The following is a 17663-nucleotide window of genomic DNA, read 5'->3' on the forward strand; positions in this document are numbered from 1 at the left end:
AAATGAAAGGGAGGGACAGGCAAAGGAGGGAATTCAGAGGAGTGATCAGGGTGGTGCCTCATTCCTGATGGTGGATCAAGAAGATTCTGCATGTTGAGGTGGGGCATGGGGGAGTCACCATCAGGAAACAACTGGTTCTCAAGTCAGTGACTCCTAAATTCTCTTTTTGGTGATGATATCCCTAGGAAGTGCAGCAAGGAGACCGTGCAAAGTCTTTTGGAGTGAGAACAATTGGGGCAGAGAGGCTGCCTCTTCTAAAGTCTCACCTGAGCAAGGTCAGTCTGCAGCCAGAGTACAGAGGGCCAACACTGGTGTTCTTGAACATGGGACCAAGCTGTGGAGGAGGGAGAGGGAGGTGAGTAGGAGGGCTAAGGTGTGTGTGTTAGGGGCAGATGTGAGGTGGGCAGAGCAGGCACCAACGAGGAGGGCTGGTCTCCATGGGTGGGGCTTGCATCTCTGGGGGCAGAGGTGAGGTTGGGGCTACCTTCTTTCATCAACTTGGCATCTATGATGTAGAAGGGACTGGATATCTGGGGCTAGTCAGAGTGTGGAGGGCAGGGCACTAACCAGACTCTGCAGGACCCTTTCCGTGGTGTTGAACTTCCTGGAGCCAGGGCGACGCATGTCCTCCTCGTACTTCAGGTTGGTGATGGTGAAGTTGAGGGTGAATGGCACCAGGAGAGGGCCAGCAGCTGCAGTGGGAATTGAAAAGAAATGCTGTGTTCAAAGTAGAGAAAATAGGGTTTGGAATAGACTTATCTTTAAACATATGCAAAATTTAAATTGAGAGAAAAATATTTACCATGTCTTCCTTGCCTATAATAATACAATTTATTTTTATACAAGTATATTATATAATAGTAGTTAATGTTGAGCATAGCTAGTTGAGCATATTTAGTGCTCAATATTGTCTGATGTTATCTGTTATCTTTGTTATGGCCATCATCATTGTTGCTATCATTGTCATCATCACCATCATTATCATCATCACCATGATCATCCCCATCATGACCACCACAAACATAATCATCAGCACACTCAACACATCATCATTATCATAATAATCACATGACCATCACTGGCATCATCCTCATCACCATCATTGTTATTGTCATCAGCGACACCACTACCAACATCAACATCATGAGTACCATGGTCACCATCATTAACAACACCACCATCATAAACAGCACCACCAACATCATCATCATCATCATCACACTCAGCACCTCATTACCATCATAACATTCACAACCGTCACTGATAACATCCTCATGTCCATCATCATCATTGTCAGTAACATCACCACCACCATCATCAACAGCAGTACCACAATCATAAATCATCATCACCCTCAATATGTCATTATTACTGTTACCACTACCACCACCATCATCGTCACATGAACACAAGCTCACTGAGGGCAGAAATGTTTCTATTGCTTTTGTTTTCCTTGCTATATCCCTAGGGTCTGGAACACTGTAGGTGGCCAATAAATATTTTTGGTTCACTCAGTATCACTAGATTTATTATGATTTTCCATTTTCATTTGACTGAAAATGGCACAGATGTTTACATTCATCAGGCATGATCTAATACAGATACCATTGGCTGGTACTTACTTGTGGGGCTGGCGAGGGAGGATGGAGTCTCTGAAGTCCCAAGGTCCACTGTGGAGGTCCCAGGAGCTGAGAAAAAGTCCACATCAGTGAAAGCAGAAAACACTCTCATGGCAGAAATGGCAAGAAGGTAGACTAGTATGAGGTCTGCTGCATGTGGGCTTGAGCTGGGTCTGTCTTTGGAGCTGGGCAGAGGGGAACGTGAGTAACTTCTTCTGCCTTTCCAGCTCATTTGCTCACGAGGAGAATATATGGGTTTAAGCGGAGGGGCCAGCTCCTGCTCCACTTGATATAGGATCAGGGGCATCTGGACATGAGTTGAATACTCACTGCTGGTGGTGGGCACAGAGGTCCGATAGGTGAAACCTATATAGAGAAGGAGGGAGGAGACTGGGTAAGGGTTAAGGAGATGTGGGGGACGCAATAGAGTTCAGGACTATCCTGGTGCAATTAAATGAGTTTCACGGGACAGGAGTCATTAAAGATTTCCTATCAGCATCATCACAACAGGGAAGAGTGCCCAGAGGGAATGCCTCTCATGATAATGAAGAATCCATGAAGACCAGAACTTAGTCATCCCATGTAGAGCATATGACAGAATTTTCAATGGCCAGGTAGGGAGTGTGCCCCCAAGCCAGAGATTAGAGGTTGCACATCAAGAAGGAAGAGACTCCTAGCATATCACAGCTGCTCACCATTGACATACAGACTGTTCCTGTCCAGGGTGTAGGGTCCCAGCTCTTTGATGCCATGGGTCAAGTGGCTCAGTTCCCAGTACAGCTGCTCCCTGTCCACTCCAGGGCTTTTGGGGTCAAGACGGTGGGTGCAGATGGCATCCACTCCAGTGGCTGCTCCATCCTTCTCGGACCTGGGGAAGGTAGGAGGGGGAATGACAATGAAAAGATTACCTAGGACTTGTCTTGAGATTGTTGAGGCAAACATATCAAGGAACCAGAGGAAATGAGAAATCTGGGGAAGAGGTGAAAATCTGCACTTACGTTATCTGAGTACATTGGCCACTGTCTTGGTGGGGACTGAGAGTAGAGTCCTGGATATAATAATTTTTATAAAAGTGCAAGATGAAACTTGCATTCTCATGGCATGGGGACAGGAGAACCCAGACTTGAGAGTAGTGAAGAGCTTGAAAGGGGGATGCATGTATGTGAATGAGGTATGATTGTCTTTTTTTGTTGTTGTTGTTCTTGTAAATAAAGCATACTTTATTTTTTTAAATTTTTTTTAATTTTTAATTTTTTATTATTATACTTTAAGTTCTAGGGTACATGTGCATAACGTGCAGGTTTGTTACATATGTATACCTGTGCCATGTTGGCGTGCTGCACCCATCAACTCGTCATTTACATCAGGTATAACTCCCAATGCAATCCCTCCCCCCTCCCCATGATAGGCCCCGGTGCATGATGTGATTGTCTTAAGAGCAGTCCTGGTGACAGAATTTAACACTAAATGAAAGGGAGGGACAGACAAAGGAGGGAATTCAGAGGAGTGATCAGGATAGTGCCTCAATCCTGATGGTGGACCATGAAGATTCTGCATGTTGAGGTGGGGCATGGGGGTGTTACTATCAGGAAACAACATGTTCTCAAGCCAGTGACTCCTAAATTCCCTTTTTGGTGATGATATCCCTAGGAAGTGCAGCAAGGAGACAGTGCGAAGTCTTTTGGAGTGAGGACAATAGGGGCAGCCAGGCTGGCTCTTCTAAAGTCTCACCTGAGCAAGGTCAGTCTGCAGCCAGAGTACAGAAGGCCAACACTGGTGTTCTTGAACATGGGACCAAGCTGTGGAGGAGGGAGAGGGAGGTGAATAGGAGGGCTAAGGTGTGTGTGTTAGGGGCAGATGTGAGGTGGGCACAGCAGGCACCAATGAGGAGGGCTGGTCTCCATGGGTGGGGTTTGCATCTCTCGGGGGCAGAGGTGAGGTTGGGGCTACCTTCTTTCATCAACTTGGCATCTATGATGTAGAAGGGACTGGATATCTGGGGCTAGTCAGAGGGAGGAGGGCAGGGCACTAACCAGACTCTGCAGGACCCTCTCCGTGGTGTTGAACTTCCTGGAGCCAGGGCGACGCATGTCCTCCTCGTACTTCAGGTTGGTGATAGTGAAGTTGAGGGTGAATGGCACCAGGAGAGGGCCAGCAGCTGTAGTGGGAATTGAAAATAAATACTGTGTTCAAAGTAGAGAAAATAGGGGTTTGGAATAGACTTATCTTTAAACATATGCAAAATTTAAATTGAGAGAAAAATATTTACCATGTCTCCCTTGCCTATAATAATGCAATTTATTTTTATAAAAGTATATTATATAATAGTAGTTAGATGTTGAGCATAACTAGTTGTGCATATTCAGTGCCCAATATTGTCTGATGTTATCTGTTATCTTTGTTACGGCCATCATCATTGTTGCTATCATTGTCATCATCACCATCATTATTATCATCATCACCATGATCATCCCCATCATGACCACCACAAACATAATCATCAGCACACTCAACACATCATCATTATCATCATAACCACATAACCATCACTGGCATCATCCTCATCACCATCATTGTTATTGTCATCAGCGTCAGCACTACCATCATCAACATCATCAGTCCCATGGTCACCATCATAAACAGCACCACCATCATCATCATCATCACCATCACACTCAGCATATCATTACCATCATAACCTTCACAACCATCACTGACAACATCCTCATGTCCATCATATCATTGTCAGTAACATCACCACACCACCATCATCAACAGCAATGCCATAATCATAAATCATCATCACACTCAATATGTCGTTATTACTGTTACCACCACTACCACCATCATCGTCACATGAACACAAGCTCACTGAGGGCAGAGATGTTTTTATTGCTTTTGTTTTCCTTGCTATATCCCTAGGGTCTGGAACACTGTAGGTGGCCAATAAATATTTTTAGTTCACTCAGTATCACTAGATTTATTATGATTTTCCATTTTCATTTGACTGAAAATGGCACAGATGTTTACATTCATCAGGCATGATCGAATACAGATACCATTGGCTGGTACTTACTTGTGGGGCTGGCGAGGGAGGATGGAGTCTCTGAAGTCCCAAGGTCCACTGTGGAGGTCCCAGGAGCTGAGAAAAAGTCCACATCAGTGAAAGCAGAAAACACTCTCATGGCAGAAATGGCAAGAAGGTAGACTAGTATGAGGTCTGCTGCATGTGGGCTTGAGCTGGGTCTGTCTTTGGAGCTGGGCAGAGGGGAACTTGAGTAACTTCTGTCTTTCCAGCTCATTTGCACAAGAGGAGGACGTATGGGTTTAAGAGGAGGGGCCAGCTCCTGCTCCACTTGATATAGGATCAGGGGCATCTGGACATGAGTTGAATACTCACTGCTGGTGGTGGGCACAGAGGTCCGATAGGTGAAACCTGTATAGAGAAGGAGGGAGGAGACTGGGTAAGGGTTAAGGAGATGTGGGGGACGCAATAGAGTTCAGGACTATCCTGGTGCAATTAAATGAGTTTCACGGGACAGGAGTCATTAAAGATTTCCTATCAGCATCATCACAACAGGGAAGAGTGCCCAGAGGGAATGCCTCTCATGATAAGGAAGAATCCATGAAGTCCAGAACTTAGTCATCCTATGTAGAGCATATGACAGAATTTTCAATGGTCAGGTAGGGAGTGTGCCCCAAGCAGAGATTAGAGGTTGCACATCAAGGAGGAAGAGACTCCTAGCATATCACAGCTGCTCACCATTGACATACAGACTGTTCCTGTCCAGGGTGTAGGGGCCCAGCTCCTTGATTCCATGGGTCAAGTGGCTCAGTTCCAAGTACAGCTGCTCCCTGTCCACTCCAGGGCTTTTGGGGTCAAGACGATGGGTGCAGATGGCATCCACTCCAGTGGCTGCTCCATCCTTCTCGGACCTGGGGAAGGCAGGAGGGGAAATGACAATGGAAAGATTGCCTAGGACTTGTCTTGAGATTGTTGAGGGAAACATATCAAGGAACCAGAGGAAATGAGAAACCTGGGAGAGAGGTGAGAAGCCACACTTAGATTATCTGAGTACACAGACCACTGTCTGCAAGCAGAGTCATGGATATAATAATTTTTATAAAAGTGCAAGGTGAAACCTGCATTCTCATGGCATGGGAACAGGAGAACCCAGACTTCAGACTAGTGGTGAGCTTGAAAGGCTGATGAATGTATGTGGATGAGGCATGACTATTTTGAGAAATCCTGGGGACAGAATTTAACGCCTAAATGAAGGGGGGGGGGGCAGGGAAAGAAGGGAATTCAGAAGGGTGATCAGGGTAGTGCCTCAATCCTGATGATGGACCATGAAGATTCTGCATGTTGAGGTGGGGCATGGGGGTGTTACTATCAGGAAACAACTGGTTCTCAAGCCAGCGACTCCTGAATTCCCCTCTTGGTGAGGATATACCTAGGAAGTGTAGCAAGGAAGCAGTGCAAAGTCTTTTGGAGTGGGAACAAGTGGGGCAGCCAGGCTGGCTCTTCTAAAGTCTCACCTGAGCAAGGTCAGTCTGCAGCCAGAGTACAGAGGGCCAACACTGGTGTTCTTGAACATGGGACCAAGCTGTGGAGGAGGGAGAGGGAGGTGAATAGGAGGGCTAAGGTGTGTATGTGTTAGGGGCAGATGTGAGGTGGGCACAGCAGGCACCAATGAGCAGGGCTGGTCTCCGTGGGCAGGGCTTGCATCTCTCAGAGGCAGGGGTGAGGTTCGTACTATCTTCTTTCATCACCTTGTCATCTATGATGTAGAAGGGACTGGATATCTGGGGCTAGTCAGAGTGAGGAGGGCAGGGCACTAACCAGACTCTGCAGGACCCTTTCTGTGGTGTTGAACTTCCTGGAGCCAGGGTGATGCATGTCCTCCTCGTACTTCAGGTTGGTGATGGTGAAGTTGAGGGTGAACGGCACCAGGAGAGGGCCAGCAGCTGTAGTGGGAATTGAAAATAAATGCTGTGTTCAAAGTAGAGAAAATAGGGGTTTGGAATAGACTTATCTTTAAACATACGCAAAATTTAAATTGAGAGAAAAATATTTACCACGTCTCCCTTGCCTATAATAATACAATTTATTTTTATAAAAGTATATTATATAGTAGTAGTTAGATGTTGAGCCTAGCTAGTTGTGCATATTCAGTGCTCAATATTGTCTGATGTTATCTGTTATCTTTATTACGGCCGTCACCAATTTTGCTATCATTGTCACCATCACCATCATTATTATCATCATTACCATGATCATCCCCATCATGACCACCACAAACATAATCATCAGCACACTCAACACATCATCATTATCATCATAACCACATAACCATCACTGGCATCATCCTCATCACCATCATTGTTATTGTCATCAGCGTCAGCACTACCATCATCAACATCATCAGTCCCATGGTCACCATCATAAACAGCACCACCACCATCATCATCATCATCATCATCATCATCACACTCAGCACATCATTACCATCATAACCTTCACAACCATCACTGACAACATCCTTATGTCCATCATCATCAATGCCAATAACTTCACCACCACCATCATCAACAGCAATGCCATAATCATAAATCATCATCACACTCAATATGTCGTTATTACTGTTACCACCACTACCACCATCATCGTCACATGAACACAAGCTCACTGAGGGCAGAGATGTTTTTATTGCTTTTGTTTTCCTTGCTATATCCCTAGGGTCTGGAACACTGTAGGTGGCCAATAAATATTTTTGGTTCACTCAGTATCACTAGATTTATTATGATTTTCCATCTTCATTTGATTGAAAATGGCAGAGATGTTTACATTCATCAGGCATGATCTAATACAGATACCATTGGCTGTTACTTACTTGTGGGGCTGAGGACGGAGGATGGAGTCCCTGAGGTCCCAAGGTCCACTATGGAGGTCCCAGGAGCTGAGAAAAAGTCCTCATCAGTGAAAGCAGAGAACACTCTCATGGCAGAAATGACAAGAAGGTAGACTATTGTGAGGTCTGCTGCATTTGGTCTTGACCTGGGTCTGTCTTTGGAGCTGGGGCAAAAGGGAGCTTGAGTAACTTCTGCCTTCCCAGCTCATTTGCTCAAGAGGAGGACTTATGGGTTTAAGAGGAGGGGCCAGCTCCTGCTCCACTTGATATAGGATCAGGGGCATCTGGACATGAGTTGAATACTCACTGCTGGTGGTGGGCACAGAGGTCCGATAGGTGAAACCTGCATAGAGAAGTAGGGAGGAGATGGCTAAGGGTTAAGGAGATGTGGGGGACGCAATAGAGTTCAGGACTATCCTGGTGCAATTAAAGGAGTTTCATGGGAGAGGGGTCATTAAAGATTTCCTATCAGCATCATCACAACAGGGAAGAGTGCCCAGAGGGAATGCCTCTCATGATAACGAAGAATCCATGAAGTCCAGAACTTAGTCATCCTATATAGAGCATATGACAGAATTTTCAATGGCCAGGCAGGGAGTGTGTTCCCAAGCCAGAGATTAGAGGTTGCACATCAAGGAGGAAGAGACTGCTAGCATACCACAGCTGCTCACCATTGACATACAGACTGTTCCTGTCCAGGGTGTAGGGCCCCAGCTCTTTGATGCCATGGGTCAGCTGGCTCAGTTCCCAGTACAGCTGCTCCCTGTCCACTCCAGGGCTTTTGGGGTCAAGACGGTGGGTGCAGATGGCATCCACTCCAGTGGCTGCCCCATCCTTCTCGGATCTGGGGAAGGTAGGAGGAGGAATGACAATGAAAAGAGTACCAGGACTTGTCTTGAGATTGCTGAGGGAAACATGTCAAGGAACCAGAGGAAATGAGAAACCTGGGAAAGAGGTGAGAAGCCACACCTAGATTTTCTGAGTGCACTGACTATTGTCTTGCTTGGAACTGTGAGCAGAATCACGGATACAACCATGCTTATCAAAGTGCAAGGTGAAACCTACATTCTCATGGCATGGGGACAGGAGAGCCCAGACTTGAGTCCAGTGAAGAGCTGGAAATGGGGATGAAAGCACATGGATGAGGCATGATTGTCTTGGGAGAAATTCTAGGGACAGAATTTAACACCTAAATGAAAGGGAGTGGCAGGGGAAGGAGGGAATTCAGAAGGATCATCAGGGTAGAGGCTCAATCCTGATGATGGACCATGAAGATTCTCCCTGTTGAGGTGGGGTGTGGGGGTGTTACTATCAGGAAACACATTGGTCCTGAAGTCAGTGACTCCTGCATTCCCTTTTTGGTGAGGATATCCCTAGGAGGTGCAGCAAGGAGGCAGTGCAAAGTCTATTGGAGTGGAAACAATTGGGGCAGCCAGGCTGGATCTTCTAAGGTCTTACCTGAGAGAGGTCAGTCTGCAGCCAGAGTACAGAGGGCCAACACTAGTGTTCTTGAATACAGGGCCAAGCTGTGAAGGAAGGAGAGGAAAGAGAGTAGGAGGGCTAAGGTGCATGTGTGGGGGGCAGAAGTCAGGTGTGTGGAGCAGGCACCAGTGGGCGGGGCTGGCCTCAGTAAGCAAGGCTTGCATCCTTTGCGGGCAAGGGTGAGATGGGTGCAATCTTCTTCCACAGTTCTGGCTTGGATGATGTAGGAGGGACTGGGTATCTGGGGAGGGGCAGGAATAAAGTGGGTAGGGCTCTCACCAGACCCTGCAGGACGCTCTCTGTGGTGTTGAACTTCCTGGAGCCAGGGTGATGCATGTCCTCCTCGTACTGCAGGTTGGTGATGGTGAAGTTGAGGGTGAATGGCACCAGGAGAGGGCCAACGACTGCAGTTGGAATGGGAAATAAACACTATGTTCAAAGCAGAGAAAATAGGAGTTTGCAAGAGACTTATCTTTCAATATATGTAGAATTTAAATTGAGGGACAAAATATTTACCATGCCTCCCTTGCCTATAATAATACAATTTACTTTTATAAAAGTATATAATAGTAGATGCTGAGCATAGCTTTTGGTGAATATGTATTGCTCAATACTGTCTGACATTTTCTGTTAACTTTATTGTCACCATCATCACCATCACCAAGATTGTCACCATCACCATCATTATTATCATCATCGCCACTGTTATCACCCCCATGATAATCCCCATCATGACCACCACAAACATCATCACTCTCAACACATCATCATTGCCATCATAACCCCACCACCATCACCAGAATCATCCTCATCACCATCATCATTGTCATCAACATCACTACCACCATCATCAAGATCACCACTATCATCATTATAAACAGCAACACTACCACTATCATCATCTCACTCAATACATAATTACTATCATAACCTCTATCACCATCACCAGCATCATCCTCATCACCATCACCATCATCATCAACATCACTACCGCCATCATCAACAGTATGACCATCATCATCATCATCATCATAAACAATGTCACCACCACCACCACCATCCCACTCAACACTTCATTATTACCATCATAACTATCACCACCATCATCATCATCACAAGAATACAAGCTCACTGAGGGCATAGGTTGTTTTAAAATTGATTTTCTTTTTCTTACTGTATTCCTGGGGTCTGGTACACAGTAGGTGGCCAAAACAAATTTGTCCACTCACTATCACTAGATTTACTTTGATTTTCCATCTTTATTTGAGTGAAAATGACAGAGATGTTTACACTAATCAGGCACACTCTCATAGATATGTCATTGACTGATACTTACTCGTGGGGCTGGAGAGGGTGGATGGAGTCCCTGAGGTTCCAAAATCCACTATGGAGGTCCCAGGAGCTGAGGAAAATTCCTTGTCAGTGAAAGCAGAAAGCACTCTCTTGGCAGAAATGGCAAAAGGGGAGACTATTTATAGGGTTTGTTGCATGTGTGGCTTGAGCTGGGTTGGTCTCTTGAGCTGGGCAGAGGGGCGCTTGAATAACTTCTGCCCTCCTAACTTGTTTGCTCATGAAGAGGACTTATGGGTTTATGAGGAGGGGCCAGCTCCTGCTCCTCTTGGTGTAGGAACCGGAGCATTTGGACATGAGTTGAATACTCACTGCTGGTGGTGGACACAGAGCTCCGATGGGTGAAACCTGCAAAGAGAAGGAGGGAGGAGAGTGGGTAAGAGACAGGAGGGGTGGGGGACCAAACGGAGGTCAATGCTACCCTGGTGCAATGAACTGAGTTTCATGGTACAGGGACCATTGAAGATTTCCTATCAGCATCTTCACATCAGGAAAGAATGCCCTGAAGGAACACAGTCCACAATGATAACGAAACCATGAAGTTCAGACCTCAGTCATCCCATGTGGAGCATATGACAGAATTTTCAAAAGCCAGGCAGGGAGTGTGACCTCTAATGAGAGATTAGAGGCTGCCTGGCGGGGGGAAGAGATTTTAACCACATCACAGTCACTCACCATTGACATAGAGACTGTTCCTGTCCAGGGTGTAGGGGCCCAGCTCATCAATGCCATTGGTCAGCTTGCTTAACTCCCAGTACAGCTGCTCCCTGTTGAGTCCAGGGCTTTTGGGGTCAAGGCGGTGGGTGCAGATGGCATCCACTCCAGTGGCTGCCCCATCCTTCTCGGGTCTGGGGAGGGTCAGTGGGAAAAATGACAATGAAAAGATTATCTAGGAAAGGTCTTGTGATTGCTGAGGGAAGGACAGCAAGGACCAGAGAAATTAAAAACCTGGGAAAGAAGTGAGAAGCCACATCGACTCTTAGTGCATGCACTATTGTCTGGCTTAGGTCTGTGAGCAGAGTCACAGATACAATTACTTTTATAAAAGTGCAAGATGAAACTGAAATTTTCATGGACAGGACGGGGGGCCAGACTTGAGCCCAGTGAAGAGCTGGAAATGAGGATGAAAGCACGTGGATGAGGCATGATTGTCCTGAGAGAAATCCTGGAGATAGAATTTAACACCTAAAGGAAAGGGAGGCACAGGGAATGGAGGGAATTCAGAGGGATGATAAGGGTAGGGGCTCAATCCTGATGATGGGCCATGCAGATTCTCTCTGTTGAGGTGGGGTGTAGGGGTGTTACTATCAGGAAACACACTGATCCTGAAGTCAGTGACTCCTGAATTCCACCTTTGGTGAGGATATCCCTAGGAAGTGAAGCAAGGAAGCAGTGCAAAGTCTTTTGGAGTGAGAACAAGTGGGGCAGCCAGGCTGGAAATTCTAAGGTCTCACCTGAGCAAGGTCAGTCTGCAGTCAGAGTACAGAGGGCTGACACTGGTGTTCTTGAACAAGGGCCTGAGCTGTGGAGGAGGGAGAGGGAGGTGAGTAGGAGGGCTAAGTTGTATGTAGGAGCCAGGCAGAAGTGAATTGGGCAGGGCTGGCTTCGGTGGGTGAGGCTTGCATCTCTTCTTTTTTTTTTTTTTTTTGAGATGGAGTTTCGCTTTTTAGCCTAGGCATGATCTTGGCTCACTGCAACCTCTGCCTCCCAGATTCGAGTGATTCTTTTGCCTCACCCTCCCAAGTAGCTGGGATTACAGGCATGCACCACCATGCTCAGCTAATTTTGTATTTTTAGTAGAGATGAGGTTTCATCATGTTGGCCAGGCTGGTCACAAACTCCTGACCTCAGTGATCCACCCGCCTTGGCCTCCCAAAGTGCTGGTATTACAGGCATGAGCCACTGCTCCCAGCTGAGGCTTGCATCTCATGGGGCAAGAGTGAGTTGGGTGTGATATTCTTCCATTGCCCTGGCATGGATGATGTAAGGGGAACTGGGTATCATGAGCAAGGCAGAGTGTGGAGGGCAAGACACTAACCAGACCCTGCAGGACCCTCTCTGTGGTGTTGAACTTCCTGGAGCCAGGGCGACGCATGTCCTCCTCATACTGCAGGTTGGTGATGGTGAAGTTGAGCGTGAACGGCACCAGGAGAGGGCCAGCAGCTGTAGTGGGAGTGGGAAATAAACATTATGTTCAAAGTAGAGAGAATAGCACTTTGTAATAACCATATGCAGTAATTAAATTAAGTGACATAATAAATATTTTCCATGCCTTTCTTATCTATGATACAATTTATTTTCTAAAGTAGATTATATAATAGTAGTTAGATGCTGAGCATAGCTCTTGGCACATATGTAGTGCTCAATATTGTGAGGTGATATCTGTTATCTTTATTATCACCATTATCATCATCACTATCATAGTCATCATTATTATTATTATCATCATTATTCTCATCACAAGTACCACCAGCACCACCATGATGATCCCCATCATGGTCATGATCCACAAACATCATCATCACCATCATCACATTCAACATATCATTACCATCATAACCCCACCACCATCACCGACATCATTCTCATTACCATCATCGTCATTGGCATGGACATCACTGTCACCATCATCAACAACGTCAGTAGCATAACAATCATCATCATCATCATCATCAACACTACCACCATCACCATCATCATCATCACACTCAACATATCATTACCATCATAACCCCACCACCATCACCAACATCATCCTCATCCCCATCATTGCAATTGTCATTGACATCACCATTACCATCATCAACATCACTAGCATAATAATAATCACCATCATCAACACCACCACCATCATCATCACACTCAACTTATCATTATTACCATAGTAACCCCCACCACCATCACCAGCATCATTTTCTTCAACATCATCACCATCACCATCATCATCATCAATAGCACCACCACCAACATCATCATCATGACAAGAAAACAAGCTCACTGAGAGCAGAGATTTTGTATCAGTTTTGTTTTCCCTGCTGTATCTCTAGGATCTGGTACACACTAGGTGGCCAACAAATTTCATTGGTCCACTCACTGTCAGTAGATTTGCTATGACTTTCCATCTTCATCTGAGTAAAAATGACAGAGATAGCATGCTGTAATAGAGATGTCATTAACTGGTACTTACTCGTGGGGCTGGGGCTGGAGGATAGAGTCCCTGAGGTTCCCACATCCACTGTGGAGGTCCCAGGAGCTGAGGAGAAGTCCTCATTAGTGAGAGCAGAAAGCACTACCGTGGCAGAAATGCCAAAAGGTGACTTTTATAGGGTTTGCTGCATGTGGGCTTGAGCTGAGTCTGTCTTTGAAACTGGGGCAGAGAGGAGCCTGAATAACTTCTGCCTTCCCAGCTGCTTTGCTCAAGAGGATTTATGGGTTTATGAAGAGGGGCAGCTCCTGCTTTGCTTTGTGTAGGATCATGGGCATGTGGAAATGAGTTGAATACTCACTGCTGGTGGCGGACATAGAGCTTCGATGGGTGAAACCTGCATAGAGAAGGAGGGAGGAGTGTGGGTAAGTGACGAGGAGATGTGGGGGACCAATTAGGGGTCAGGGCTACCCTGGTGCAATGGAATGAGTTTCATGCAACAGGGACCGTTAAAGATTTCCTATCAGCGCCCTCATATCGGGGAAGAATGCCCTGATGGAATTCATTCCATGATGATGAAGAAACCGTGAAATCCTGGCCAGGTGCGGTGGCTCAAGCCCGTAATCCCAACACTTTGGGAGGCCAAGGCAAGGTGGATTATGAGGTCAAGAGATCGAGACCATCCTGGCCAACATGGAGAAACCCTGTCTCTACTAAAAATACAAAAATTAGTTGGGTGTGGTGGCATGCATCTGTAGTCCCATCTACTCGGGAGGCTGAGGCAGGAGAATTGCTTGAACCTGGGAGGCGGAGGTTGCAGTGAGCTGAAATCATGCCACTGCACCTCAGCCTGGCAACAGAGCGAGACTCCGTCTCAAAAAAAAGAGATAATCTGAAGTCCAGAACTTAGTCATCCCATGTAGAGCACAGGGACAAATTTTCAATTGCCTGGTAGTGAGTGTGACCTCAAGCCAGAGATTACAGGCTGCCCAGCAAGGAGGAAGAGGAAGAGCCTCCAACCACATCACAGCTGCTCACCGTTGACATACAGACTGTTCCGGTCCAGGGTGTAGGGGCCCAGCTCCTGGATGCCATTGGTCAGGTTGCTCAGCTCCCAGTACAGTCGCTCTCTGTCCAGTCCGAGGCCTTCAGGGTCAGGGCGATGTGTGCAGATGGCATCCACTGCTGTGGCTGATCCGTCCTTCTCTGGCCTGGTTAAGAACCTACATATGCTTAGTCAATCCACCTCTCCATCCTTTTGTCCTTCCTTTCCACTCTTTGTCAGCCCCTAATGCGAAATCTGGGGAAACTGTGGTTAACAAGAATGTAGCTCTCAGTCCGGGTGCCGTGGCTCACGCCTGTAATCCCAACACTTTGGGAGGCTGAGGCAGGTGGATCACGAGGTCAAGAGATTGAGACCATCCTGGCCAACATGGTGAAACCCTATCTCCACTAAAAATGCAAAAATTAGCTGGGTGTGGTGGTACGTGCCTGCAGTCCCAGCTACTCGGGAGGCTAAGCCAGGAGAATTGCTTGAACCCAGGAGCCAGAGGTTGCAGTGAGCCAAGATCACGCCACTGCACTCCAGCTTGGGCAACAGAGCGAGACTCTGTCTCAAACAAACAAACAAGCAAACAAACAAAAAGAATGCGGCTCTCATCAGAGAGATGCCTACCATAAACAAATTACTAGGATTATTAGTGGAAGCAGAAAGCATTATCATGGCAGAAATGCCAAGAGGTGAGACTTTTATAGGGTTTACTGCATGTAGCTTGAGCTGAGTCTGTCTTTGGAACTGGGGCAGAGGGGAGCTTGAATAGCTTCTGCCTTCCCAGCTGCTTTGCTCAAGAGGAGGGCTTATGGGTTTATGAGGAGGGGCAGCTCCTGCTTTGCTTGGTGTAGGATCCTAGGATAATAATGCCAGGGATCTGCATGGCCCCGAATAAGCCTCCTAAAGTACCAGATGTGCGACAGCTGTACTTAGGGTCAATCTGTAATCTGTGGCAGTGGCCCTTGTACTGGTGCGCGTAGCAGTGGCCCTCCTACTGGTGCCCACGGCATGGTGTTTTCAAATGGCGGGATCAGAAGGTTCAAGTAATCGTCTCTAGATCCTATGGACCAGCAGGGCTAGGAGATTTGTTACGAAACTTAAAGGACCTGAATGGCTTGGGAAAAATGCCCTTTTTGGCTGGTCTGTCTGAAACTGTGGCTGGTCCAACAAGCAGTCAGAAGGTCTTCGTGTCTCAGCACCTGTTCCTGGCCACAGGACATGGACTCATCTACCTGCCCACCCACTATTGAGTGATTACAGGAAAAGGGGCTCCTATGTCCCAGGGTTGTGAGTAGCTCTATAGTACGAACGACTTTATAGTAACAACTACCATTTATTAAATACTTCCTATGCAGCAGGCCCAGCATTTTGTATTCATAATCACATATTTTCATCCTCGAAGCATCCCTATGGGTTGGTACTGCTCAATTGCCCCGGTCAGTACTATACTAATTATATTATGTATAACACAATTATATATAACATAAAATATATAAATATGTAGATCTGTAAATATAAGCTTAATATAAAATATATATGATGTTGTTTTGCATTTTATACATTATTATATTATATAGCATATGTAATATATATTATTATACCTCTTCCTAACATATATTAAATTGGTTTATATGTAACTATTTTATATAATTATACAACTATATAACTATTATGTAACTATTTTTATATAACTACCAAATACCTCTACCTAACATATATTAAACTGATTTATATATAACTATTGTATATAACTACATAACTATTTTTATATAACTATCACATACTTTTAGACGCTTCTTGACTCATGATGGTATTATGTCCTGATAAACCCATGTTTTTTATTTTCTTTTTTTGTTTTTGTTTTCTTTTGTTTTTGGAGATGGAGTCTCACTCTGTTGCCCAGGCTGGAGTGCAGTGGTGTGATCTTGGCTCACTGCAACCTCTGCTTCCCAGGTTCAATCCATTCTCCTGCTTCAGCCTCTTGAGTAGCTGGGACTGCAGGTACCCGCCACCACACCCAGCTAATTTTTGTATTTTTAGTAGAGATGGGTTTTCTCCATGTTTGCCAAGCTGATCTTGAACTACTGACCTCAGGTGATCCACCAGCCTCAGCCTCCCAAAGTGCTGGGATTACAGGCATGAGCCACGCACCCAGCCTGTTGTTTTGTTTTTTGGAGACAAGAGTCTCCTCTGTCATCCAGGCTGGAGTGCAGTGGTGTGACCTTGACTCACTGCAACCTTCATCTCCTAAGTTCAAGTGATTCTCATGCTTCAGTCTCCCGAGTAGCTGGAACTACAGCTGTCACACCACATCTGGCTAATTTTTGTAGTTTTAGTAGAGACAAGATTTTGCCATTTGGCCAGCCTGGTCTCAAACTCCTGGCCTCAAGCGACCCACCTGCCTCAGCCTCCCAAAGTGCTGGGATTACAAGTGTGAGCCACCATGCCCGGCCCTGATAAACCATTGTGAATTGAAAATATCATAGGTCAAAAATGCCCTGTAGCCAGGCGTGGTGGCTCATGCCTATAATCCCAGGATTTTGGGAGGCCAAAGTGGGAGGATTCCTTGAGCCCAGGAGTTCAAGGCCACCTGGGCAACATGGCAAGACCCTCCTCTCCACAAAAAAATTGAAAAAAAATAGCCAGGTGTGGTGACACACACCTGTAGTCCCAGCTACTCAGGAGGCTGAGGTGGGAGGATCACTTGAGCCCAGGAATTCGAGGCTGCAGTGAGCTATGATCGCACCACTGCATTCCAGTCTGGGTGACAGAGCAAGACTTTGTCTTAAAAATAAAAATAAAAATAAAAATAAAAATTGACTATACCTAACCTACAGAACATGATAGCTTAGCCTATCCTACCTTAAACATGCTCTGAACCCTTACATTAGCCTACAGTTGGGCAAAATCACCTAACACAGAGCCTATTTTATTATAAACTGTTGAATATATCATATAATTTATTGAATATTGTACTGAAAGTGAATGACAGAATGGTTGCATGGGTGTTGAAGGTATGCTTTCTACTGAATGCATATTGCTATGGCATTATCACCAAGTTTGAAAAATCGTAAGTTGGATCATTGTAATTCATGGACTGGTTA

At 45.9% G+C, this 17663-nt stretch overlaps 1 protein-coding gene across 2 annotated transcripts in view; it reads right to left on the minus strand.

Annotated features, from left to right (window-relative positions):
* The window catches only part of MUC16 (mucin 16, cell surface associated), a 172096-nt gene that overhangs the window by 66582 nt on the left and 87851 nt on the right, over nt 1-17663 (minus strand). The window contains exons 17-41 of one of the 2 annotated variants that reach the window (XM_065535782.2): nt 14547-14719; nt 13870-13905; nt 13551-13616; nt 12402-12526; nt 11818-11885; nt 11039-11211; nt 10676-10711; nt 10350-10415; nt 9293-9417; nt 8990-9057; nt 8203-8375; nt 7839-7874; nt 7514-7579; nt 6463-6587; nt 6159-6226; nt 5383-5555; nt 5020-5055; nt 4696-4761; nt 3653-3777; nt 3351-3418; nt 2315-2487; nt 1950-1985; nt 1623-1688; nt 568-692; nt 267-334 (exon numbers count right to left, since the gene is read on the minus strand). In XM_065535782.2, coding sequence (XP_065391854.1) covers nt 267-334; nt 568-692; nt 1623-1688; nt 1950-1985; nt 2315-2487; nt 3351-3418; nt 3653-3777; nt 4696-4761; nt 5020-5055; nt 5383-5555; nt 6159-6226; nt 6463-6587; nt 7514-7579; nt 7839-7874; nt 8203-8375; nt 8990-9057; nt 9293-9417; nt 10350-10415; nt 10676-10711; nt 11039-11211; nt 11818-11885; nt 12402-12526; nt 13551-13616; nt 13870-13905; nt 14547-14719 — 2340 coding nt within the window. Of the gene's footprint in view, nt 1-266; nt 335-567; nt 693-1622; nt 1689-1949; nt 1986-2314; nt 2488-3350; nt 3419-3652; nt 3778-4695; nt 4762-5019; nt 5056-5382; nt 5556-6158; nt 6227-6462; nt 6588-7513; nt 7580-7838; nt 7875-8202; nt 8376-8989; nt 9058-9292; nt 9418-10349; nt 10416-10675; nt 10712-11038; nt 11212-11817; nt 11886-12401; nt 12527-13550; nt 13617-13869; nt 13906-14546; nt 14720-17663 lie in introns of those variants that run through there. The other variant, XM_074025726.1, reaches the window with a different exon arrangement.

Source organism: Macaca fascicularis, chromosome 19, assembly GCF_037993035.2.
Source record: "Macaca fascicularis isolate 582-1 chromosome 19, T2T-MFA8v1.1".
Classification (NCBI taxonomy): domain Eukaryota; kingdom Metazoa; phylum Chordata; class Mammalia; order Primates; family Cercopithecidae; genus Macaca; species Macaca fascicularis.